The sequence below is a fragment of the Oncorhynchus masou genome, chromosome 21, assembly GCF_036934945.1.
Source record: "Oncorhynchus masou masou isolate Uvic2021 chromosome 21, UVic_Omas_1.1, whole genome shotgun sequence".
Classification (NCBI taxonomy): Eukaryota; Metazoa; Chordata; class Actinopteri; order Salmoniformes; family Salmonidae; genus Oncorhynchus; species Oncorhynchus masou.
This window is the reverse complement of record NC_088232.1, coordinates 12,738,835-12,766,534: the sequence shown is the minus strand read 5'-3', so window position 1 is coordinate 12,766,534 and position 27,700 is coordinate 12,738,835. Positions and strand designations below refer to the sequence as shown.

General features: G+C 41.5%; 1 protein-coding gene across 2 annotated transcripts in view; it reads right to left on the bottom strand.

Moving 5' to 3' along the window:
* LOC135507818 (tetraspanin-5-like) overlaps nt 1-17,635 on the bottom strand; it is a 33,874-nt gene extending 16,239 nt beyond the window's left edge. Inside the window, exons 1-6 of one of the 2 annotated variants that reach the window (XM_064927497.1) lie at nt 17,222-17,635; nt 14,292-14,342; nt 9,380-9,526; nt 6,622-6,792; nt 2,280-2,405; nt 1,386-1,433 (exon numbers count right to left, since the gene is read on the bottom strand). In XM_064927497.1, coding sequence (XP_064783569.1) covers nt 1,386-1,433; nt 2,280-2,405; nt 6,622-6,792; nt 9,380-9,526; nt 14,292-14,342; nt 17,222-17,305 — 627 coding nt within the window. In that variant the 5' untranslated portion in view covers nt 17,306-17,635. Of the gene's footprint in view, nt 1-1,385; nt 1,434-2,279; nt 2,406-6,621; nt 6,793-9,379; nt 9,527-14,291; nt 14,343-15,676; nt 16,222-17,221 lie in introns of those variants that run through there. The other variant, XM_064927498.1, reaches the window with a different exon arrangement.
* Between the last annotated feature and the right edge of the window lie 10,065 nt (nt 17,636-27,700).

Genomic DNA, 27,700 nt, shown 5'->3' with positions numbered 1-27,700 from the left:
ACAGTATGCACTTTAACCTAGTTTTCTTTGTATCATTTCAAATCCAAAGTGCTGGAGTAGAGCCAAAACAACAAAACATTTGTCAATGTCCCAATACTTTTGGAGCTCACTCTCTCACCAAATGGCCATTCCATTAACATCCTGTACTTCCCTGTGTCCTTTTGTTGAAGTACCTCTAATTTCCCTGAACTGAATCTTGTCAAAGCTTTTCTCAGTTTGAGGGTAATGCTTGGAAAATAAATACACCCCTTCCTCTCCCGTGGTACTTGGCCAAAAGCACATTTCTCCATCATGAGTAATTCCATGCAACCCATAGTACTGAGGGAACCAGCTGTTGTCAAATGGGGGCTGGGAGAGTGGTGATGGACTGTGAGACCAGTGTTGTGACTTAGACTTGGGTGGGGTGCAGTAAGAATGACCTCATCGAGCTCAACCAACCTGCCAATGGCATTTTTTTGTTTTTAAATTGAACCTTCATTTGAACATAGGAAAGTCAGTTCAAGAACAAATTCTTATTTACAATGACAGCCTACCGGGGAACAGTGGGTTAACTGCCTTGTTCAGAGATAGAACAACAGATTTGTACCTTGTCAGCTCTGGGGATCGATCCAGCAACCTTTCCAGCAAGCCTCCCCTAATGGGAAACAGTTTTCCAGAACTCTTATTTCGCAATTCCACTGTTTTATTTTGAGGGCTGCCTTTGATGAAACAACCCATCCCCATGCTGTGGAAAAAACTCTGGAAGCTTGCTTTCAAGTGAACAGACTGCCATAATGATGGATTCTGGATCTGTTTGTATCAAGTGTCTCAGAGTAGGAGTGCTATTCTAGTATAAAGTCCCCCCTTTCCACGTGATGTATTCTGACTCCTAAACTTGGAATAGTGTTAATTATCAGGTATCCAATTGAAATATTGAGTGCTATGGTCTAGAGGGTCTACACTAGAAGTTAATGGTTATCTGTAGGAGGAATGTGTATGGTAGAGGCAATTAAGCTTGGAATGTACTGAGTGCAGGGAAGACGATCATATGTTTGCAGGCACTGATAAGGGTGGATAGCTGTGGATTAGTGAGGAAGGGGGTCGAGGTCAGGTCACATTAAGAGAGAAGGAACAGTTTACTAATTGTCTGTGAGTTTAAATAAGTTCAGTTAGAAATTAACACATGTAATATTATTCCTTTTGATCTAAGAGTCAAGACAGCAGGTCTCTGAAGAACGTTTTCCCCTCTAATACTAAGGCATTGCACCGGCCTCAGTGTGTCAGCTCAACACTGATAACAGCAACTTTCAAATTAGAATATTGGTGCAGACTCTTTGACAAAGTACTTCACAGCATTCCCAGGAATCTTAAATAACATTTTCTGCAATAAGAACAATTCAACTCACCGCTTTAGCTCGAATGTCGTAGCCACACTGGGTGTTAATGACATCCTCCTACAATACGAAAGAGAGGATATTTAGAAACGGTATATTCACAGCATTCGCCTAATTGACTCAATACCAAACCTGCGACAAGTTTGCAAACAGTAGATAGAAATGGATGCAGGGCCTGCTAAGTGAGAGGATGGTTTAAAACTGGGGTTATTAATGAGCTTGATATAGGCATATGTATATTGACCTGTATAGTGAGCCAAACTATTAGTTTTTTTTTTAAATCATGGATAAGGTCAATGTCAACGACTTGTATTTTGTATTTGCATGTAGGCAAAGAAATGTAATTTGAAGCTACATGCCATCTGGTCTTGTTGCATGCTAAAAAAAAGAGATTTCATCATAAACATCTTCAAATAAGGCTCAGCTAGGGTTATGTAGCCTATTTGTATGCCGTTTGGCTGTAGTATGAGTGAATTCTCTGCGGCACAGGCTAGTTGTGTCCCTCCTTGTGTGTGTTGTATGAGTATGATTTATGGTTATGTGAAGTTAGCAACTGTGAAACGTTAGCCCCTTAAAAAAGGGTTATGAGCTAAAATAGGAACACTGCCATCTAGCCAGGGCATTTGACTAGTCACAGAGAAACAACTAGGAAGGTATTGAGCTTTAAGCTACAGACTCTGCTAAGTGTGTTCGCAGGCCACTTTACTATTTCAAGTGTATTGGTATGGACTAATGCAATACGCTGGTGGCTGGACATTAGAATGGAGCATTTTGATAACTCCTCCAAATTAGTTTTTGCAATTGCACTAGTGAAGTACTGACTGATCAACTCCAATAAAAGCGGTCTGTACTTCAGAGGATACTGGGTATAGTTCAGTGAAGTGAGAGTGGTGAGAGAACACATACTGCCGGGTCTTTGGTGCAGCATGAAAAGGGCACTCCGCACTTCTCGCGACTTGGGTTGGAATCTGTGCAGTTGAAGTAGATGTTCAAGTTCCAATCATCTGCCCCAAAGGCTCCACAACACTCCCACTGGAAAGGCCAAAGAGACAGAACAACATCCCGTTCAGACATCAACAACCTCTTCAAAAGGATATTCAGTGTTACCCATCTACCATTAGGTGATCTCTATGCAAGGCATTGGAAAACCTCCCTGGTCTTTGCAGTTGAATCTGTGTTTGAAATTCACTACTCGACTGGGGGACCTTACAGATAATTGTATATGTGACTTGTTCAGCAAATTTTTAGTCCTGAACTTATTTAGGTATTTCAGCTTTTAATTTTGTATTAATTTGTACAAATTTCTAAAAACATAATTTTACTTTGACATTATGGGGTATGGGGTATTATATTATATTATGGGGTATTATAGACCTGTGAAACAAAATCTCAATTGAATCCATTGTAAATTCAAGCTGTAACACAACATTTTTTTGTAAAAGGTCAAGGAGTGTGAATACTTTTTAAAAGGCACTGTAGTTTTTTCTAGGTTTTCACTCTCAAAATCACACTTTTTATATTTTTTTATATAACAAAAATTGGACGTTCTAAGTCCACAACAATGCTTAAACCATATCAGGAGACCATCTTTGGATGTCTGTGAAATTTTGTGAAATCTATAAAACCTATTTTTTGGAGGGTGCAGTTGCCCTTCAATTCAACTGAACACTGAGCAACTGATCATTTGGCTAGTGGTGTTTCTGTACTGGAGGCCTATAACAATGTTAGGAGCTGATGGTGGACTATAGGAAAAAGAGGGCCGAACAGGCCCCCATTAACATCGTTGGGGCTGTAGTGGAGCGGGTCGAGAGTTTCAAGTTCCTTGGTGTCCACATCACCAACTAACTTTCATGGTCCAAACACACCAAGGCAGCTGTGTAGAGGTCAAGAGACTGAAAAGATTTGGCATGGGTCCCCAGATCCTCAAAAGGTTCTATAGCTGCACCATCGAGAGCATTCAGACCAGTTGCATCACCGTCTGATATGGCAACTGCTCGGCATCTGACCATAAGGCGCTACAGAGGGTAGTGCGTATGGCCCAGTACATCACTGAGGCCAAGCTTCCTGACATGCAGGACCCATATACCAGGCGGTGTCAGAGGAAGGCCCCCCAAACATTTTTTTTTTTTAAAAAGACTCCAGTCACCCAAGTCATAGACTGTTCTCTCTGCTACCACACGGCAAGTAGTACCGGAGTGCCAAGTTCCCCTTTGTTTTTACACTGTTGCTACTCGCTGTTTATTATCTATGCATATTCACCTTACAAATTACCTCAACTAACCTGTACCCCCGCACATTGACTCGGTACCGGTACCCCCTGTATATAGCCTCGCTATTGTTATGTAATTTTGTTGTGTTACTTTTTGACTTTATTATATTTTTTGACTTTAGTTAATTTAGTAAATATTTTCTTAACTCTTATTTCTTGAACTGCATTGTTGGTTAAGTAAGCCTTTCACGGTAAGGTCTACACCTGTACACCTGTATTCGATGAATGTGACAAATAAAATTTGATTTGAATGTAGACCCAGTGTGTGGCAGCTTGCCCGTTAGGGAATTAGGGCTGCGCCCCACTTTTGATTACCCCCCGCACCCCAAAAAAACTGGTGATAAAAAATAAGTTATATTTTTCAATAAAAATAGTGTATTATATAATTCATGGATTATGTTTTAAATTCTCATAAAAGTGTGGTAAATGTTCAAAACAAGCTGTTGAGCTACTCTGCACCTCAGTGACTGCCAGCAGCAGCAGCTTCGCCTCTGTGGGCGCATAGACCGTGCGAGCATTGCTTGGATTGTTTTGCCAGCTATTTGCTATGATGGGGAACTACCCCGGATTGTATTACAAAGCACCAGGTGTATCACAAAGCATGATCAATTAGCTAGTTACAGTAATTTTCAGAAACAGTTTGATGTTTTTGTCAAATTAACCAGTTATCTACCTTAAAAAGCAGCTAGCAAGCTAGCTCCCATGCCAATTTCAAGTCTTTCTAAACTAATATGAAAGTTGACTGGTTAGCGAAACATGCTTTGTGACATTGTTAGCTATCAGTTACATAATGTGTTTTCACTTATTGCATCTGCATGCTTTTTTGCGTTCTCCCTGGTGCACTTCTTCGTTGGTGAGCTGGCTGTTCGTTCTAAATAGTACAATCGAATCGGTTCAAAAAAAGCGGCAGCATGTGCAGCAGTGGTCATTCGGTTTCTGACATACAAAAGTGAAATAGGTGTATTTATACTGTTGTTCAAATGCACAGATCACTTCATACAGTATATATTTTCTAAGAAAATACCGGTAGTTAAACTTTGCATCATGTTTCTGTCATGCTGCTTTGTTGACAACTACCTTGCGCCACGGATATTCAGCCAATAAGCAGGCCGCCGCTGCCCACAGTTTGTGAAACAAATGCCCTCCCGATTAATACAAATCCTCATGATATATCATTCTGCCTTGAAGTGTCAAAAACATATATATAATAAAAAATAAAAAAAATAACATTTTTATTTGGCCTTACTGCTATTAGCCCATACAAACGCATTGAATAACAGATTCCCCAAATGAAACAACAGATAGTACCCCCCAAAAAATCTAAAGGAAGTTTGTTCTGAAGTGTCTGTCCTATATCTGAGAGACATTTTTTATTAAATGTTTCATGTATTTTACACCTTATTTTTGGCACTAAACAGTCTCCATATATACATATATATATATATATATATATATATATAGTTGAAGTCGGAAGTTTACATACACCTTAGCCAAATACATTTAAACTCAGTTTCACAATTCCTGACATTTAATCCAAGTAAAAATTCCCTGTCTTAGGTCATTTAGGGTCACCACTTTATTTTAAGAATGTGAAATGTCAGAATAATAGTAGAGAGAATTATTTATTTAAGCTTTTATTTCTTTCAGCACATTCCCAGTGGGTCAGAAGTTTACACATACAACTATTTTCTTTCTCATCAATTTACACACAATACACCATAATGACGAAGCAAAAACAGGTTTTTAGAAATGTTTTCAAATGTATTAAATAAAACACTCAAGTACCTTATTTACACAAGTATTCAGACCTTTTGCTATGAGACTCAAAATTGAGCTCAGGTGCATCCTGTTTCCATTGATTATCCTTGAGATGCTTCTACAACTTGACAGGAGTCCACCTGTGTTAAATTCAATTAACTGGACATGATTTGAAAAGGCACACATCTGTCTATTTAAAGGTCCTAGAGTTGACAGTGCATGTCAGAGAAAAAAAACAAGCCATGAGGTCGAAAGAATTGTCCGTAGAGGTCCAAAACAGGATTGTGTTGAGGGAGGTGACCTTGGTCAGAGTTCCTCTGTGGAGATGGGAGAACCTTCCAGAAGAACATGAACTGATGAAACAAAGATTGAAATCTTTGGCCTGAATGCCAAGCATCACGTCTGGAGGAAACCTGGCACCATCGCTACAATGAAGCATGGTGGTGGCAGCATCATGCTGTGGGAATGATTTTCAGCAGCAGTCCCTGGGAGACTAGTCAGGATCGAGGGAAAGATGAACAGAGCAAAGTACAGAGAGATCCTCGATGAAAACCTGTTCCAGAGCGCTCAGGACCTCAGACTAGGGGCAAAGGTTAACCTTCCAACTGGACAACGACGCTAAGCACACAGCCAATCAACGCAGGAGTGGCTTCGGGACAAGTCTCTGAATGTCCTTGAGTGGCCCAGCCAGAGCCCGGACTTGAACGCAATCGAACATCTCTGGAGAGACCTGAAAATAGCTGTGCAGTGACGCTCCCCATCCAACCTGACAGAGCTTGAGAGGATCTGCAGAGAAGAATGGGAGAAACTCCCCAAATACAGGTGTGCCAAGCTTGTAGTGTCATACCCAAAAAGACTCATCTGTAAACGCTGCCAAAGGTGCTTCAACAAAGTACTGAGTAAAAGATCTGAATACTTCTGTAAATGTGATATTTCAGTATTTTATTTTTTATAAATTAGCAAAAATGTATAAAAAAAACTGTTTTTGCTTTGTTATTATGGGGTATTGTGTGTAGATTGATGAGGGAATGATCATTTAAAAATATATATATATTTTAGAAAGAGGCTGTAACGTAACAAAATGTGGAAAAAGTCAAGGGTTCTGAATACTTTCAGAAGGCACTGTACCTGCGTATAGCCCTCACTACACCACTGGGTGCACCAGTAAATTATTAATCTTATCACACAGAAAGACAGTTCTGAAAAGGTAACTGCTCTTACGTATTCTTGGGTGAAATCTATGAGATTCTGCAGGTCAATGTCATCCCGGTACGCCCGGATGTTGTTGTTGATGAAGAAGTTGAGCTGGTCCTTGATCCAGTCCTTGAAGACGAAGGCCAAGACTCCAGCTGTCAGCTCCAGGAAGAAGATGATCCCCAGGAACACGGAGAACTGGAACAGAGCAATGTTGGCCAACACTTAATATGGGATACCCAGCAAGAATAATTGGTTCAAATTACTTATGATCAGGTGGTGTACTGTTTTGCGATAGGACGTTTTGTAAATGTATTTTTATTATTTTCTATTTAAAAATGTTTGTGGCCCATCACCACTCTTCGGAGGACAAAAAAAAAAAAATTGTTTCATGTACATTCTACACGGGTTTACGTATATGGCACTTTTTCACACTAGTTTCATAGCAAGAATATAGTTATTTGATATACAGTTGAAGTCGGAAGTTTACATACACCTTAGCCAACTACATTTAAACTCAGTTTTTCACAATTCCTGACATTTAATCCTAGTTAAAATTCCCTGTCTTAGGTCAGTTAGGATCACCACTTTATTTTAAGAATGTGAAATGTCCGAATAATAGTAGAGAGAATTGTATATTTCAGTTTTTATTTCCTTCATCACATTCCCAGTGGGTCAGAAGTTTACATACACTCAATTAGTATTTGGTAGCATTGCCTTTAAAAATGTTTTAACTTGTGTCAAACGAGTCGGGTAGCCTTCCACAATAAGTTGGGTGAATTTTGGCCCATTCCTCCTGACAGAGCTGGTGTAACTGAGTCAGGTTTGTAGGCTTCCTTGCTCGCACACGCTTTTTCAGTTCTGCCCACAAATTATCTATGGGATTGTGGTCAGGGCTTTGTGATGGCCACTCCAATACCTTGACTTTGTTGTCCTTAAGCCATTTTGCCACAACTTTGGAAGTATGCTTGGGGTCATTGTCCATTTGGAAGATCCATTTGCGATCAAGCTTTAACTTCCTGACTGATGTCTTGAAATGTAGCTTCAATATATCCACATAATTTTCCTTCTCATGATGCCATCTATTTTGTGAAGTGCACCAGTCCTTCCTGCAGCAAAGCACCCTCACAACATGATGCTGCCACTCCCGTGTTCACAGTTGGGATGGTGTTCTTCGGCTTGCAATACCTCCCCCTTTTTCCTCCAAACATAATAATGGTCTATGACCAAACAGTTATATTTTTGTTTCACCAGACCAGAGGACATTTCTCTAAAAAGTACGATCTTTGTCCCCATGTGCAGTTACAAACGAGACATGGCGGTTTTGGAGCAGTGGCTTCTTCCTTGCTGAGCGGCCTTTCAGTTATGTCGATATAGGACTCGTTTTACTGTGGATATAGATACTTTTGTACCTGTTTCCTCCAGCATCTTCACAAGGTCCTTTGCTGTTGCTCTGGGATTGATTTGCACTTTTCGCACCAAAGTACGTTTGTCTCTAAGAGACAGAACGTGTCTCCATCCTGTGCGGTATGACGGCTGCATGGTCCCATGGTGTTTATACTTTTTTGTATAAACACAAAAGCAATTTCCAAATGCCTGAAGGTACAACGTTCATCTATACAAACAATAGTACGCACGTATAAATGTGGTCTCTACAACCAGCAAAACAGTTTACAGCCAGGATATGAAGTCATTATTTAGCATTCCAAATGTTTCCCTCTGGATCAAAGTATATGAAACATGAACAAACGCTACATATTTGTAGATAAAGCAACTGAACTTTAAAAAAACTGAACTAATCAACATTGCCAGCCAAATATATTATGCAAACACACTTGTTGTTTTCAAGCTTTCTACTTTCAGCTACCCCCTCCATCACCCAGTTCAAGAGAGAGAATGAATCCATTCTGGACCTCTAACAATTCATTGCCAATACATTCAACATTCCATTGACATTTTATAATAGAGCTCTTCTAAGATGTTGACTTGGTTTATAAGACTCAATATAAAGCTTTTTGTCATAAACCTAAAACCCCCTTTCATCTACACTCTTTGAAAAAAGACTTCCGAAAGGGTTCTTCGGTTGTCCCCATAGGATAAACATGTTTGGTTTCAGGTAGAAGCCTTTTGAGTTCCATGTAAAATCCTCTGTGGAAAGGGTTCTACCTGGAAACCAAAATGGTTCTACCTGGAACCAAAAAGGGTTCTTCAAAGGGTTCTCCTATGGGGACAGCCGAAGAACCCTTTTAGGTTCTAGATAACACCTTTTTTCTAAGAGTGTACCTCATTTCTATCAAAGGCCGACCAATCCCCAGGGGGAAAAATACTTCTGTTTGTTAAACTGGTTTTCTGGTTGAGAAGTCATCATATAACCAGATTACAACCAAATGGTCTCTGTTACCCAAGGTCTCTTTCATGACGACATCAAGAAGTCATGGGAAAGAGGTCATATTTTGGTTGATATTACAACCTGATAAAGACATTATTTTCTGGATGTTAAAAAGATGTTAACAAAACGCCCTTATACAAACTGACATGACCATAAAATACATCACAATGTAATAAAGAAGTCATTAAGACATAATTGTGAGCAATAATTCACCAGTCCAAACAACAAAAAACACACACTTGCTCCGTAAAGCTGTGGTTTAGTACACACATTGGAGTGGCCCTATAATTGCTTGGTAGGGTAGGGTTAAGTATTGACAGGGGGAGGAAAAATACTTCCAATGTTATGTCATATCAATGTAAAATATAATGCTCTCGAATAAAAAGGTGAACATACAAACTTGAGAAGGAAAGAGTTCTCCCTCAGTGCTCCGATACAACCAGCAAAGCCAAGGATAAACATAACTCCTCCCACCACCAGGAAGAGCCAGACGGGGTCAAAGCCCCCCAGGTCTGTGATGGATGAGATGTTGGAGAGCACACCCTGGGGGGGAAGAGAGGGGGGGGGGGATCACTAGATATAATTGACTCATGAATAGTCAATAAGTTGTGTTTTTTTATTCATAGTCAATCATGTCAACTGTTTTATAGAGTTTGAAACACAAAGCTTGAGCAATGGAGACCTTATTGGACAAACTAAAATTATTGCACTCTAAGACTATCATGACAAAGACACAAGCATACAGTATATTGTACAAGGGCTCACACATGCACGCACGCACAAATTCACGCCCGGATATGTACACGCACACACATCTATGCATGCACATACACACCGCCTTCATGACAGCTTAGAAATATAAGCCAAAAGAGGAGCAAACACAATGAAAAAATTGGGATCACTAATAAATACAAATGAACCTGTGAATGTGTCCAATCCATTCAGGAGTCATTGTGAAGTCATGCTTCCCACTGGAAAACTCCAGTTTTTTTTTATTTTAACAGAAATAAATCACATGCAGGGCAGATGGGTGTGGAACACTATTTAACATGGGTCAGTCTCGTCATAGACTTATAAACCTGTGATCTATTAATATGACTATGATATGATATACTTCTTTATTGGTAGAACAGAAATAATAAATAACACTAGGATCTCTTCAGTAACACTTTACTTAAAGCCTGCAAGCATAATGCTTTATAACTTGTTATAAGCATGTATATGAGCCTTTATAATGTCTTATAAACAGGCTTATAATGTCGAAATGTCAACATTTCAACTAACTCAAATTGGCTGGTATGTAGTGTGGATCACTATTAATTAATTATAAGACATTATGCTCAAAAAGATTTACAATGCATTATAAGTGCATTATAATGCACTATACCTGCAGACACTTGAAAGTGTTGAAAATTCTTTGAGCAGTCAGCTAGCAGATCATTTTTTTAATTTTTTATTTCACCTTTATTTAACCAGGTAGGCTAGTTGAGAACAAGTTCTCATTTACAACTGCGACCTGGCCAAGATAAGGCATAGCAGTGTGAACAGACAACAACACAGAGTTACACATGGAGTAAACAATAAACAAGTCAATAACACCGTAGAACAAAAAAAAAGAACAAAAAAGAGTCTATATACATAGTGTGTAAAAGGCATGAGGAGGTAGGCGAATAATTACAATTTAGCAGATTAACACTGGAGTGATAAATGATCAGATGGTCATGTGCAGGTTGAGATACTGGTGTGCAAAAGAGCAGAAAAGTAAATAAAATAAAAACAGTATGGGGATGAGGTAGGTAAATTGGGTGGGCTATTTACCGATGGACTATGTACAGCTGCAGCGATCGGTTAGCTGCTCAGATAGCAGATGTTTAAAGTTGGTGAGGGAGATAAAAGTCTCCAACTCCAGTCACAGGCAGCAGAGAACTGGAACGAAAGGCGGCCAAATGAGGTGTTGGCTTTAGGGATGATCAGTGAGATACACCTGCTGGAGTGCGTGCTACGGGTGGGTGTTGCCATCGTGACCAGTGAACTGAGACAAGGCGGAGCTTTACCTAGCAAGGACTTGTAGATGACCTGGAGCCAGTGGGTCTGGCGACGAATATGTAGCGAGGGCCAGCCGACTAGAGCATACAGGTTGCAGTGGTGGGTGGTATAAGGTGCTTTAGTAACAAAACGGATGGCACTGTGATAAACTGCATCCAGTTTGCTGAGTAGAGTATTGGAAGCTATTTTGTAGATGACATCGCCGAAGTTGAGGATCGGTAGGATAGTCAGTTTTACTAGGGTAAGTTTGGCGGCGTGAGTGAAGTAAGCTTGTTGCGAAATAGAAAGACGATTCTAGATTTGATTTTGGATTGGAGATGTTTGATATGTCTGGAAGGAGAGTTTACAGTCTAAGCCAGACACCTAGGTCCTTATGGATGTCCACATATTCTAGGTCGGAACCATCCAGGGTGGTGATGCTAGTCGGGCGTGCGGGTGCAGGCAGCGAACGGTTGAAAAGCATGCATTTGGTTTTACTAGCGTTTTAAGAGCAGTTGGAGGCCACGGAAGGAGTGTTGTATGACATTGAAGCTCGTTTGGAGGTTAGATAGCACAGTGTCCAAGGAAGGGCCAGGAGTATACAGAATGGTGTCGTCTGCGTAGAGGTGGATCAGGGAATCGCCCGCAGCAACATCATTGATATATACAGAGAAAAGAGTCGGCCCGAGAATTGAACCCTGTGGCACCCCCATAGAGACTGCCAGATGACCGGACAACATGCCCTCCGATTTGACACACTGAACTCTGTCTGCAAACTAGTTGGTGAACCAGGCAAGGCAGTCATTAGAAAAACCGAGGCTACTGAGTCTGTCGATAAGAATATGGTGATTGACAGAGTCGAAAGCCTTGGCCAGGTCGATGAAGACGGCTGCACAGTACTGTCTTTTATTGATGGCGGTTATGATATCTTTTAGTACCTTGAGCGTGGCTGAGGTGCGCCCGTGACCGGTTCGGAAACCAGATTGCACAGCGGAGAAGGTACGGTGGGATTCGAGATGGTCAGTGATCTGTTTGTTGACTTGGCTTTCGAAGACCTTAGATAGGCAGGGCAGGATGGATAGGTCTGTAACAGTTTGGGTCCAGGGTGTCTCCCCCTTTGAAGAGGGGGTGACCGCGGCAGCTTTCCAGTCCTTGGGGATCTCAGACGATATGAAAGAGAGGTTGAACAGGCTGGTAATAGGGGTTGCGACAATGGCGGCGGATAGTTTCAGAAATAGAGGGTCCAGATTGTCAAGCCCAGCTGATTTGTACGGGTCCAGGTTTTGCAGCTCTTTCAGAACATCTGCTATCTGGATTTGGGTAAAGGAGAAGCCGGGGAGGCTTGGGCGAGTAGCTGCGGGGGGGCGGAGCTGTTGGCCGAGGTTGGAGTAGCCAGGAGGAAGGCATGGCCAGCCATTGAGAAATGCTTGTTGAAGTTTTCGATTATCATGGATTTATCGGTGGTGACCGTGTTACCTAGCCTCAGTGCAGTGGGCAGCTGGGAGGAGGTGCTCTTGTTCTCCATGGACTTTACAGTTTCCCAGAACTTTTTGGAGTTAGAGCTACAGGATACAAATTTCTGCTTGAAAAAGCTGGCCTTTGCTTTCCTGACTGACTGTGTGTATTGGTTCCTGACTTCCCTGAACAGTTGCATATCGCGGGGACTATTCGTTTCTATTGCAGTCCGCCACAGGATGTTTTTGTGCTGGTCGAGGGCAGTCAGGTCTGGAGTGAACCAGGGGCTATATCTGTTCTTAGTTCTGCATTTTTTGAATGGAGCATGCTTATCTAAGATGGTGAGGAAGTTACTTTTAAAGAATGACCAGGCATCCTCAACTGACGGGATGAGGTCAATGTCCTTCCAGGATACCGGGCCAGGTCGATTAGAAAGGCCTGCTCGCAGAAGTGTTTTTGGGAGCGTTTGACAGTGATTAGGGGTGGTCGTTTGACTGTGGACCCAAAGCGTATACAGGCAATGAGGCACTGATCGCTGAGATCCTTATTGAAGATAGCGGAGGTGTATTTGGAGGGCCAGTTGGTCAGGATAACGTCTATGAGGGTGCCCTTGTTTACAGATTTAGGGTTGTACCTGGTGGGTTCCTTGATGATTTGTGTGAGATTGAGGGCATCTAGCTTAGATTGTAGGACTGCCGGGGTGTTAAGCATATCCCAGTTTAGGTCACCTAGCAGAACAAACTCTGAAGCTAGATAGGGGGCGATCAATTCACAAATGGTGTCCAGGGCACAGCTGGGAACTGAGGGGGGTTGGCTGCAGGCGGCAACAGTGAGAGACTTATTTCTGGAGAGATTAATTTTTAAAACTAGAAGTTCGAACTGTTTGGGTATGGACCTGGAAAGTATGACATTACTTTGTAGGCTATCTCTGCAGTAGACAGCAAATCCTCCCCCTTTGGCAGTTCTATCTTGACGGAAAATGTTATAGTTGGGTATGGAAATATCAGAATTTTTGGTGGCCTTCCTAAACCAGGATTCAGACACAGCAAGGACATCAGAGTTGGCAGAGCGTGCTAAAGCAGTGAGTAAAACAAACTTAGGGAGGAGGCTTCTGATGTTGACATGCATGAAACCAAGGCTTTTTTGATCACAGAAGTCAACAAATGAGGGTGCCTGGAGATATGCAGAGCCTGGGTTTACCTCCACATCACCCGCGGAACAGAGGAGAAGTAGGATGAGGGTGCGGCTAAAGGCTATCAAAACTGGCCGTCTAGAGCGTTGGGGACAAAGAATAAAAGGAGCAGATTTCTGGGCGTGATAGAATATATTCAGGGCATAATGCGCAGACAGGGGTATGGTGGGGTGTGGGTACAGCGGAGGTAAGCCCAGGCACTGGGTGATGATAAGAGAGGTTGTATCTCTGGACATGCTGGTTGTAATGGTTGAGGTCACCGCATGGGTGGGAGGTGGGACTAAGGAGGTATCAGAGGTATGAAGAGTGGAACTAGGGGCTCCATTGTAAACTAAAATAATGATAACTAACCTGAACAACAGTATACAAGGCATATTGACATTTGAGAGAGACATACAGCGAGGCATAAAGTAATCACAGGTGTTGATTGGGAGAGCTAGCTAAAACAACAGGTGAGACAACAACAGCTAATCAGCTAATACAACAACAGCAGGTAAAATGGTGATGACTAGGCAGAGTGGGTCGGATTAACTACACACAGAGCCTGAGTTTGCGGCTGGAGCCGACAGATAAAAAATAAATAAACAATTAGTTATCTGATGATACAGGACACCCCGGGATCTCAGCTGGACTCACCTTCTCGCTCCATGCCCAAAGCCCTATGCCAAGGAACGCCACTCCAAGTAACTGTGAACAGACAGACAGACAAGTATTTTTGATATGAGTTATTAATATAAAACTAAAGACATGCTCTCTGGCTTATCGACTGAGTTGTGGTTAAGGAAAATTATTCCACCATTAAATCAACCATCAAGATATGAGAAATGTACTGAATGTTGTTGAGGTTAACGTCAACCAATTATTTCTCAAATGTAGAAGGATTTGTGAAATTTTCCAGACAGGAATTTAGAACTGCCATAACTCTATGGAGTGGGACTAAAATTCAAAATTGTGTAACCCTGAAATAATGTGAACAAAAATATTAAAGAACAACAGCCTCCTGTATTTCCATCAATGCATACTACCAACACCCCTAAAAGCTATTGATGAGGGAAAACAGATCTTAGACCAGGCTCGACTAGGCCTGGACTAGTTCTGGACTAAAGAACACTCTAAGGGCCAGTTTCCTTGATACAGATTAAGCCTAGTGCTGGACTAAAAACCATGTTCAAATTGAGATTGTCCATTGAAAATGACTGCCGCTGACTGGATGATTTTCGTTTGTCGCGGCATTCTCAGTAAACCCTAGACACTGTCATACGCGAAAAGCCCAGGAGGACAGCCGTTTCTGAAATACTGGATCTAGAGCTCCTGGCATTGACATACCACGCTCAAAGTTGCTTGTTCTGCCCATTCTAATGTTCAATCCAACAGTAACTGAATGCCTCGATACCCGTCTGCCTGCTTTATATAGCAAGCCACGGCCACTTGACTCACTGTCTGTAGGAGCAATCCATTTTCATGAACGGGGTGATGTTTAATTACATATAGGCCCCAATGCAGTATGGCTATAGGGTTCAGTGGAGAATGCAATTCATTTTCACAGATTTGGAGGCTTTTCACAGATTTGGAGGCAAGGCCTCAGTTCATGCATTCTACAGCCTACTGACAATTGATCAGATGTACGGCCAGAAGGAAACATTGTATCTGATAAAGTCGTTATTTTTCTCAATAGCCTGCATGTTGACATAATTGTCATGGACAGTGATGTTGCAAATTTTCTCACTACCAAATAAGTGATCAAATGTGGCGTGCCAGTGCACGGTGCCACGGCGGTGTGGGTATGGTGTTGTGTGAATGAATATACAGTGTATATCATATTCTTATTCAATTGGAAAGGCAAAGCATTTTTATATTCCATTTACTCAATAGCTTTACTAAAACTGTATCATTATGTAAACTCATGTGAATAAACCTTAAAATAAATGATCAAAGAAATCACAATTTGGACCTTTACAGCAAAAAAATATTTTTTTTACAATTCAAATGCAAAACAGGAAGAAAGGGCATGAGTCACTCACCAAGTCTACTTTTTCTATGGATATTTGTTGCCATTTAATGGTCATCAGAGAAAAGAATCCTCTCTACAAAGGCATTTGAGCCTGGCACACAGGACAAATGAGACAATCCTGAACATGTTGATCAAGTTGTCTTTCCCTAGGTTTTGGAAAACTGCCACCCACTTCTCACTGGTGGATGTTCTGGTATCCTGTCTGGCTTTCTGTATTTCCTCCCAGCTAGCACAAAACTCTTCAGAATTGGTCCATACTGACTGTCTCTGTCATTTTGAGGGCAACCACCACCTGCTCCATGTCAGTGAAGGAGAGCTCCTCATAGAGGACAATTGGTTTCAGTTTCACCATTACATATTCTGGTGAGAAATCAAACCACTTGTCAATGTATGTAATGACAGTGTCATAGAACTTCCTGTTGCTGCTTGGACCTTTGTGCTGACAGTTGTTTGTCCATCAGCTGCTTGGTCTGTGATCCAAAAAAACAAAACTGTCCTGTTTCCGCAGAAGCATCTTCATTTTGAACTTTTAGACGTCCTCGTAAACATCTGATGCAGAGCGTTGATTCCTCCAGCTTTTTTATGAGTTGGTCAAAAACACACCCCACGTTGTGGAGAAAGCACAGTTAAATCTCAGCAGCTTCATACTCATATTGCTAGCACCGATATTGCTAGCACCTTTAGCTAGCGTGGCCTTCTTGTGCATTTCTGTTTATGCATACTGAGTTAGGTCATTCTCCCCTCCATGGCCAATTGAGAATACAAGACGGAATAACGCGGGCTAAACCCACCTCTTTTTTGCTTCCCATTGTTTGTTGTAGCTGCAGTAGCTGTAGCTGCAGCTTTTGTTTTTTTGCAGGTTTATCCATATTTCCTTGATATGCCACACCGACCGAACAACAGACCTTACTTTGCAGGAATTGCCGCGTTTACGCTATACTGTTATTGGATGAATATAGGACAAACCAATTTCGCCCAGTATAAACGACCTCCCGGCTAATACGAGACAGTTGGCAACCCTAATTCTTTGTTATATGATGTAAACTGCTATAGCTTGTATTTCATTTAAGGAATGCCATGAGCAGTAGGACCTACAGATTTAATGACCCAAAAAATCTCAGTATTACGTAATCACATATGGATACTTATATTGACAACGAACAGCAGGGGGAAAGCTGTCTGTATAGGTCCGGACCCCGCGTTTTTCAAAATAAACCATAATTATACTATTTCAGTTCAACATTGCGGCACCTACCATCGATTCGGCTATTATTGGAGTCCCGTACGTTAGTCTCCTGATAAAGCCACTATTCAACGTTAATAACGGTCGACCAATAACCTAATGTGCACTGCATTCGGATTTCAATTTGTTCAATTATCTTATTTATTGCATCCCTTGATGTAAAACATAAAAAACATTAATGACACAAATTCCTTGCCTATTTGCCCCCATATATGAAACGCAGGCCAAGATTAAAAAGCATTTCAATATGATGTAGGCTAGTCTACAAAGCCATTATAGACACTGAAAACGTGATTTAGCATACTTACTTACCCAAAATATTATATTGAATCCAAATATGAAATATTTGATACAGCAACTGACTTCATGAGCCTTGAAATGCTTTCCGGACATCATTTGGCTCGTATTTACAAATGTCGCCCACCAGAATAAGGTTAAATCATATCCAATCTGGTTTGCTTTCGACAGATCGTTTCGTAAAACCCACAGTTAACGGTTCAACCAGTAGAAATGCTCTGACAATTGTTCAACATCTTGCTTCCTCTTTGACATGCGTAGGGTTACAAACTACCCACTTCAAAACAAATACAGAAGGTCGTATCCCAAATATATTTTTCCAGCATACAGTATATAAACCGGACCAAATTAAAACCTTTCGTCATTCGAGTCTCGTCCATGATCGAGACATGGCTGTTATTTGATAGACGTGTCCTCCGACCAACGAGAGTTTTTCCTGTCATGACTAGGACGGACTTCCTGCAACATATAATACGTATATGCTACGTTCAAAACAACCGGGAACTCGGAAATCTACAACTGCCGACTTCAGTGCGTTCAAAAACACTGGGAAAATCAATTTGAACGGTCATCCAACTCTGAATTCCTTTTTCTCGAGCTCCGACTTTCCGACCTGAAATTCGCTGTCATGAGTTTACCACGTATTTTCCCGATTTCCCAGTTATTTTGAACAAGGAAATAGGGGCGGCAGGGTAGCCTAATGGATAGAACGTTGGACTAGTTGGACTAGGAAGGTTGCAAGTTCAAACCCCCGAGCTGACAAGGTACAAATCTGTCGTTCTGCCCCTGAACAGGCAGATATAACCCACTATTCCTAGGCCGTCACTTAACTGACTTGCCTGGGTAAATAAAGGTTAAAAAAAGTAGATCTAAAATATGTTCCAGTGGGAAAAAATTAGTCATAGTTGGCAGAACAATTGGGAGGGGGGCAGAGCCAAACACCATCTAGCGAGATCCTATTGGCGCGTTCTAGCAAGTATTTGCATATTTACGTAAGAGAACGCCTCAAGTGCGCGTGTGCAAAACCAGATTCGCCCAAGCACTCTTAATCAACGCTTCTTTTTTTCCTTTTTCATGGACTAAATTAGTTTAATTGTTTAGAAACTATGTAATCTGGACAATTGTCAAATTGTTGTTTGGGGACATGTGTGTGTGCGTGTGAATGGGGGGAATTGTACAATTTATGCCCGGATTTTATCCCCAGATTTTGTGTTAAACGCTATACAACAAAGCGTTCTTAGTGTTCTACAAGCTTTCTCTGCCCCTAACCGTGTTCTGAACACCTCCAATGTGGTTTGGGAAGAAGAACGCCCTCTCACCATAGGTGTGATTACTACCTCCGAGGGTTAAGAGCTTGAGGTAGTCACCTCGTACAAGTATTTGAGAGTATGGCTAGATAGTACACTGTCCTTCTCTCAGCACATATCAAAGCTGCAGGCTAAAGTTAAATCTAGACTTGGTTTCCTTTGTCGTAATCGCTCCTCTTTCACCCCAGCCTCCAAACTAACCCTTATTCAGATGACCATCCTACCCATGCTAGATTACGGAGACATACTTTATAGATCGGCAGGTAATGTGCTCTCGAGCAGCTAGATGTTCTTTATCATTCAGCCATCAGATTTGCCACCACTGCTCTTTATAGGACACATCACTGCACTATACTCCTCTGTAAACTGGTCATCTCTATATACCCATCGCAAGACTCACTGGCTGATGCTTATTTATAATACCCGTTTAGGCCTCACTCCCCCTATCTGAGATATCTACTTCAGCCGTCATCCTTCACATACAACACCCGTTCTGCCAGTCTTTTCAGTTCGCTGCAGCTAGCGACTGGAACGAGCTGCAACAAACACTCAAACTGGACAGTTTTCTCTCAATCTCTTCATTGAAAGACTCAATCATGGACACTCTTACTTACTAAGAAAGATGGGGATGGCTGCCGTTTTATGGGCTCCTAACCAACCATGCTATTTTGTCAGTTTTTTCACATTTTTTAAAACTTATTTTGTACATCATATTGCTGCTACCTTCTCTTATGACCGAAAATATCTTCTGGAAATCAGAACAGTGATTTCTCACCTTGAACTGGACGAAGAATTTTTGTTTAATGAAATTCAGACACCCGAACAGGCCCCCATCCCCGTCATTCACAGGAGAAAAAGAAGGAAGCGGTGTCGTGGAAAGAAATAGGGGGGGCCTTGTGAGGATCCACTGATGAGGGGCTAATCTGATGATTTTATTATTACTGAGTATGTGTGGGATGTTCCACCACTATAAATGCTGTGAATAACATGCGTAAACTAATGCCCATGTGCTCTCCATTAGAAATGCCTGTAGCAGCATCCTCACCAAATCCTGCTGCTGAGGATGAACCACTGTCTACAGACCCTGCTGTCTGGCCTTCAGTATTGACTGATAGAATTCGGACACAACTAGTTTGCAGAGGACCAAGTGAGGCACACCAAACTTTGTTTTCCTAAGGAATGAGAGTGATGGAAGAAGTTGCCACCACCAGTATTTCAGGAAGACCTTGGTGAGTGGTTGGTGTATTCTGAAAGAAATAACAGCCTCTTCTGCTTCTGCTGCAAAATCTTTCCTAAGAAGAAATTTAGCAAATCAGGACTGACACTGGTAACATGCAAGTTCTTTGCTGACTTCACACGACAGCATGAAAACATGGAAAGAACTGGCAATGAGGATCAAAAAAGGGGAAACAATTTATGAGCATGAGATGGCACTTATGGAGACTGAGAGGATAAGATGGAGAGAAGTGTTGACACGTCTTACAGCTATTGTGCAGTCTCTGGCAATTAGGAATCTGGCACTAAGGGGACACACAGAAACACTGTACTCTCCATCAAATGGAAATTTCCTACAAAATGCTGAACTGATGGCACAATTTGATCCAGTCATGAAAGAGCACCTTAACTGTGTCCAAAAGGGGACCTGGAGTCACACCACCAGCTACCTTGGCCACCAAATACAGAATGAACTCATTGATTTGTTGAGCAGCAAGGTCATTTCAATATGATGAATGACATCAAGCTGGCAAAATGTTTCTCAATTATTCTAGATTGCACCTCAGATGTCAGCCACACAGTTGTCAGTTGTGATTAGAATTGTGTCACTGAAGGAGGAGCCCGACATAATGGAACATAAAAATAGAAAGATCTATATCTATCTACAGTGTGTGCAAATGTAGAAGGGTAGGGAGGTAGGAAATAAATAGGTCATAGAGGCAAAAATAATTACAATTTAGCATTAATACTGAAGTAAATATGTGCAGATGATGATGTGCAAGCAGAGATACTAAGTAATAATATGGGGAGGAGGTAGTCAGGTGTGCTATTAACAGATTGGCTGTGTACAGGTACAGTGATCGGTAAGCCAACTTCGGCAGAAGTCGTGACAACCTGACTTGCCTTCGAAGACCATTGTCACATCTGCTCTGGCTACGCCCTCTGGTGTTTGTCCGGTGTCTTCTTAAGTTGCACATCTCCCCCTGTACACTCTCTCTCTCCCTCTCTGTTTAATTGTGTGATTGGAGACAGGTGTGCTGGAGTCAGAGCAGATCCCTATCAGCTGCAACTCATTCCATAAATCAAGAACTCTACAAATACTCATTCCTGCCACTTGTACTCTGCCATACAGTAATCTCTGCTCAGTCAGTTATTATCTTAGCCTTTTGTTCATTACCAAGATCCTATTGCTCTGCTGTGCTTGTTTCCCTGCCTCACATCATTTTGTCCTCTCATTGCAGTTACCGCTCTGGCTCCTGGCTCCTACCACCCTACCACCTTGCTCTGGATCTCACTCACCACCACCACCTTGGATTCCCCTCAGGACAGATTTACCCTGTTCAACTCAGTCAACTCCAACCTCTCTACACTTCGGGTTTTTTCTGCAACTCATCTGAGCTACCCCTGTTCTGCACTCCATATCTCTCTGTGTACAATAAACATTTTGGTTCATTCATCGCTGCTTCCGCATCTGAGTTTGCTCCGGGTAACAACCATGACCCTGCTTGAGCTGCTGATATTTATACACCAAAGGGAGCTCTCAGGAATGTATCCACATTGTGGACTGCTCTCAGAATTGGTCTTACTCTTCCAGTGACTTTAACCGAAGTTGAGAGAAGCTTTTCAAAGCTAAAGTTCATCAAATCCTACCTGAGGTCCACCATGTCACAGGAAAGCCTTAGTGGCCTTGCAGTCATCAGTATTAACCATGCAATTGCTGGGCAGATCTCTTATGAGGATGTAATTGATGACTGCATCAAAGAAGGAAAGAAATGTCAGGGTTTAGATGGCAGCTGTACAATTTAGTGTTTCTTGTGTGCAATGGTGTAATAATCAAGTTCTCTTAAGTGTGTTCTATTTGTGTGATATAGAACTTGTGCAATTTAGTTTTGTGTATTTTTTGTTAGTAATGGTGTAATTCTATTCTCTATATTCTCTTGTATTTATATACTCCAATTTGTTTCTATTTGTCTTGGTTAGTTTTGATATGAGTCTTTTATATATATTTAGATGTACATAGTTTTAAATGTTATGATTATTTGTGTTCCAAATGTCTGAATAAAAATGAGTTAGTGCAGAATGGTGCGCATGGGGAGCCATACAAGCTAGAACCGCCACTGCAAGTTCTTAAAAGGACGACAGCACAGAAGAGAGAAACAAGAAACAGAAACATCAGATTTAACAAAAATATAGCTTGTGCAGTTGGCTCGATAAAAATTGAATTAAGGTTTTATTATAGGCTAAGTGTGAATGTGTGATTAATATATTCAGCAAAAAAATACATTTGAGCCCAATGACGCAGTCAACAATAGATTGTTTAATGTATTTATTAAATGTAGGTCTCGAAATTATAGGCATCCATCCCGCGATGATAAAAAAAAAAATGTAATAGGCTGTTCAAAACAGACTGGGTCAGTTCTGGGACGATATATACAACATTCATACAAACCCTGTAATTAAAAGGCCACGCCCACGAGGCAGATACAACAGATCAAAACGTTTAGTTAAAATATTGACTATTATTTATTCACATAAATGCAGCAATCGCACGCTGCAGTTGGCTGTACACGCGGATGTTCAAAAAATGCAACAGGCGGGAAAACACGTTCTGTTCTCCCAAAGCGCACGGTCGCCTCAAATGCAAGTGTAACAACTAGAATGGGCTGATAATATGATTAGGATTGTGTGTCTGGCTTCTGGGCATCGAAAATAAAGTTGATTTGAAAACCAACAGAACAAGAGAAAATGCTGGTTTCAATGGCATAATGTTAATGAGGAAATGTTTAGCCGATGGTCGGATTTTGGTTAGGCTACTTTCAAACAAGGTGAGACATGCCTCATAAAATTACATAAAACATCCAGGTACTGTATTCCCTCCGCTCAGATTGCAAGGTGGGTGGTGTGCTATGTGCAATTTGCCTCACTCCCCCCTATCTGAGATATCTACTGCAGCCCTCACCCTCCACCGTTCTGTCATATTCTGTTAAAGGTCCCCAAAGCACACACATCCCTGGGTCGCTTCACTTTTCAGTTCGCTGCAGCTAACGACTGGAACGAGCTGCAACAAACACTCCAACTTGACAGTTTTATCTCAATCTCTTCATTCAAAGACTCAATCACGGACAGTCTTACTGACAGTTGTTGCTGCTTTGCGTGATGTATTTTTGTCTCAACCTTCTTGCCCTTTGTGCTGTTGTCTGTGCTCAACAATGTTTGTACCATGTTATGTGCTGGTGCCGTGTTGTGTTTCTACCATATTGTTGTCATGTTGTGTTGCTGCCATGCTATGTTGTCATTTTAGGCCTCTCTTTATGTAGTGTTGTCTCTCTTGTTGTGATGTGTGTTTTGTCCTATATTTGTATTTAATTTATTTTTAATCCCAGCACCGCAGAAGGCCTTTTGCCTTTTGATAGGCCATCAATGTAAATAAAAATGTGTTCTTAACTGACTTACCTAGTTAAATAATGGTTAAATTAAATAAATGTAAAAAATACAATTGGCACTGCCCTTTCTCTCTGTTCTTGTGAGCATTTGATCTTAATGGGATGGCAGTTAGCCTAGTGGTTAGAGCATTGGGCCAGTAACCAAAAGGTTGCAAGATCAAATCCCCAAGCTTCCCCAAACAATCTGTAGTTCAACCCCTGAACAAGGCAGTTAACCCACTGCTCCTAAATAATAGTAATTGTAAATAAGAATTTGTTCTTTAACTGGCTTGCCTAGTTAAATAAAGTTTTTTTTAATGAATAAATGAACAAACTGTGCCTTGCCTATGTTGACAGAATCAAGATAGTATAACATTATAACATATTTGTCAAACATGATTGGTGTTTAGCATAGACTATAGACTTTGTAATTAAAAGTTTCATTAAGGTTTAGCTACATTTCTGGCGCCTCCCTCATGTCAGCATTGCAGTCTCATCACAGTGGAGCTACATTTATACTTGTTCAAGTCACAAGTGTGTCCCGAAGTTGAAGGGTTTATTAATCCTCTTGCCACTTTCAGGAAGTCACCCTCAGTTTTGTCAGCAACATGTGAAAACAGAGGGCCCCCCAAGCAAGTTGGTAGGGCCAAGGGGTTCGTTTGGGATTCAACAAGAGTCCGCTGGCAGACTTGAAATGACAGCCTGTTTGAGAGAGGGAGACTAACAAGAACTTATTGTAGGTGGGTATATAAGAAGCTACATCTCTGCTGTAGCTTGATCAGTATGCCTACCTTTAATCCCTTTTTTGAACTGCTCTCTCTTCCACTAGTCCACTGGGCCTTATTCGCTTCCTTTTTTGCTCTGTCTTGGCTCAGCATGAGCCAATTTTGAATGGGTTTCTCTACATCAGCCTCTGTCATTTCTAACAGAGCTGCATTTCTAAGAACTGACACTGGAAGGGAAAATATTAAGCAAAAAAGTATCAGTACATTTCTATTTAACAAGAGTGGCGATGGGCTGCATCCCAATTCTCCACACTTTTCCAAAAGTATGCATTTGTACACTCCTTCTCATGGGTTTAAAGGCATTGATTTGATGTGGGTATTGGCTGGAGAGATTGATTGATTTAATTTATTTGACAATTAAAAAAGTACAAGGCTGCTCCAGCCGGAGACAAGTTATACCTTAATAAGAAGGTAGCTTATTCAGAAGTGCTTTATAGACAAACACGAGAGCATGTTGTTCTCGTCTCATGGACAGCGAAGTCCAACCCACATTTTGATATAAAACACAGTGGTGAGTTCTGTAGCTAGCACCCGTAATAAACCTAAGTGCGCAATGATAAGCAGCATCCAGCGATTTAAGTGTTGATGCCGTATCATGCATGTAAATAATATCCCCATAATCTATAACAGACATAAAAGTAGGTTGCACAACTTGTCTTTTATTTGTAGAGGACAAACGTGTCCTGTTTCTATAGAGGAATTCTAGTTTGAATTTTAGCCGTTTACATAGTTCATTAATATGCATTTTAAAAGACAGTTTATCATCCAACCATATCCCTAAGTATTTATATGCAGAGACCTGATTAATTCGAGAACCATCTAAGCTCGTAAGTGCAAGTGTATTTTCAACCAACTTTTTGATCCTATTAAAAACCTGTCTCCACATGGTGATAATGCTTGGTCAGGCGTTGAAGCGATAGAGTACATGACAGTGTCATCAGCATATAAATTAATTTGACACTTTCTTATCTCATCACCAATATTGTTTATGTAGAGAGTGAACAGTAATGGACCAAGAATAGAACCTTGTGGGACCCCTTTAACCAACTCCAATGGCTCAGACTGGATGCTGTCGACTCTAACAGCCTGACTCGTATCCTTTAGATAGTCATGAAAACAACGACAGGCATCCAATCCCAGTCCTATTGATGACAGCTTACCCAAAAGTATTGCATGGTCTACAGTGTCAAAAGCTTTAGATAAATGTATGAACAGGGCGGCACAGTACTTTCCATTATCTAGGACATTAGTCATATCATTTACAACACGTGCAGTGGCCGTAATAGTACTGTGTTTAGGTCTGAAGCCAGATTGTTTACCAGAAAGAGTATTGTTAACAGTTAAAAAAGATTGTAGTTGCCTATTCAGCAATGACTCTAGAATTTTAGCCAAACAGGAGAGCTTAGAGATGGGTCGATAATTATCTAATTCACTTGAGCTGAAAGGTACAGAATGTTTAGACTCCACCAGACCATATGTGCAGCACGAGCTGAATACAGTACGTCACAAATGGTCAGGAACTCTCAATGAGTGAAGAAGATAAAGAAGATAAATAGGTCTAGTAAGATGAAATAACAATTTCCTCTCACCACTCTGTTATTCCCCAGATGGACAGGCGATTTCAACAGAGAGACAACAAAGACATACAAGCGTAAATATGTGTTGCATTTCTAAATCCAAATGAACGGTTGTTAGGGTGCTAAATATCCATATTTATGATGGCCGTATTTTCCACATTGTACACTACCGTTCAAAAGTTTGGGGTCACTTAGAAATGTCCTTGTTTTTGAAAGAAAAGCACTTTTTTTTGTCCATTAAAATAACATCAAACTTATCAGAAATACAGTGTAGACATGGTTAATGTTGTAAATGACTATTGTAGCTTGAAACGTGTGATTTTTAATGGAATATCTACATAGGCGTACAGAGGCCCATTATCAGCAACCATCACACTCCTGTGTTCCATTGGCACATTGTGTTAGCTAATCTAAGTTTATCATTTTAAAAGGCTAATTGATCATTAGAAAACCCTTTTGAAATTATGGTACAGGCTCAAAAAGAAAACCAGCCCTGTTGCGGACATCGATGTCTTGCTCCCAGACGAATTAAACATTTAGCTCGCTTTGAGGACAAGACAGTGCCACTGACATGGCCCGCTACCAAAGCCTGTGGTCTCTCCTTCTCCATGGCCAATGTGAGTAAAACATTTAAACGTGTTAAGCCTCGCAAGGCTGCCGGCCGAGACGGCATCCCTAGCCGTGTCCTCAGAGTATGCGCAGACCAGCTGGCTGGTGTGTTTACTGATACATTCAACCAATCCCTATCCCAGTCTGTTGTCCCCACATGCTTCAAGATGACCACCATTGTTCCTGTTCCCAAGAAAGCTAAGGTAACTGAACCAAATGACTATCGCCCCATTGCACTCACTTCTGTCATCATGAAGTGCTTTGAGAGGCTAGTCAAGGATCATATCACCTCCACCCTCCCTAGACCTAGACCTAGCGCATCTTCAACCTCAGCAGGCTGAAGATATTTGGCTTATCATCTAAAACACTCACACACTTTTACAGATGCACAATCGAGAGCAACCTGCCGGGCTGTATCACCGCCTGGTATGGCAATTGCACCACTCTCAACCACAAGGCTCTCCAGAGGGTACTGCGGTCTGCACAACGCATTACCAAGGGCAAACTACCTGCCCTCCAGGACACCTATAGCACCCGATGTCACAGGAAGGCCAAAAAGATCATCAAGGACAACAACCACCCGAGCTACTGCCTGTTCACCCCGCTATCATCCAGAAGGCGAGGTCACACTTCCGGCGCCAACAGAGATGGCTGCCTCGCTTCGCGTTCCTAGGAAACTATGCAGTTTTTTGTTTTTTTTTACGTGTAATTTCTTAAATTAGTACCCCAGGTCATCTTAGGTTTCATTACATACAGTCGAGAAGAACTACTGAATATAAGAGCAGCGTCAACTCACCATCAGTACGACCAAGAATATGACTTTCGCGAAGCGGATCCTGTGTTCTGCCTTTCACCCAGGACAACGGAATGGATCCCAGCCGGCGACCCAAAAAAACGACTTCGTAAAAGAGGGAAACGAGGCGGTCTTCTGGTCAGACTCCGGAGACGGGCACATTGTGCACCACTCCCTAGTATACTTCTCACCAATGTCCAGTCTCTTGACAACAAGGTTGATAAAATCCGAGCAAGGGTAGCATTCCAGAGGGACATCAGAGACCGTAACGTTTTTTGCTTCACGGAAACATGGCTCACTGGAGAGACTCTATTGGAGTCGGTGCAGCCAGCTGGTTTCTCCACGCATCGCGCCAACAGAAACAAACATCTTTCTGGTAAGAAGAGGGGCGGGGGCGTATGCCTTATGGCTAACGAGATGTGGTGTGATCACAAAAACATACAGGAACTCAAATCCTTCTGTTCACCTGATTTAGAATTCCTCACAATCAAATGTCGACCGCATTATCTACCAAGGGAATTCTCTTTGATTATAATCACAGCCGTATATATTCCCCCCCAAGCAGACACATCGATGGCTCTGAACAAACTTTATTTGACTCTTTGCAAACTGGAATCCATACATCCTGAGGCTGCATTCATTGTAGCTGGGGATTTTAACAAGGCTAATCTGAAAACAAAACTCCCTAAATTGTATCAGCATATCAATTGCTCAACCAGGGCTGGCAAAACCTTGGATCATTGCTATTCTAACTTCCGCGACGCATATAAGGCCCTGCCCCGCCCT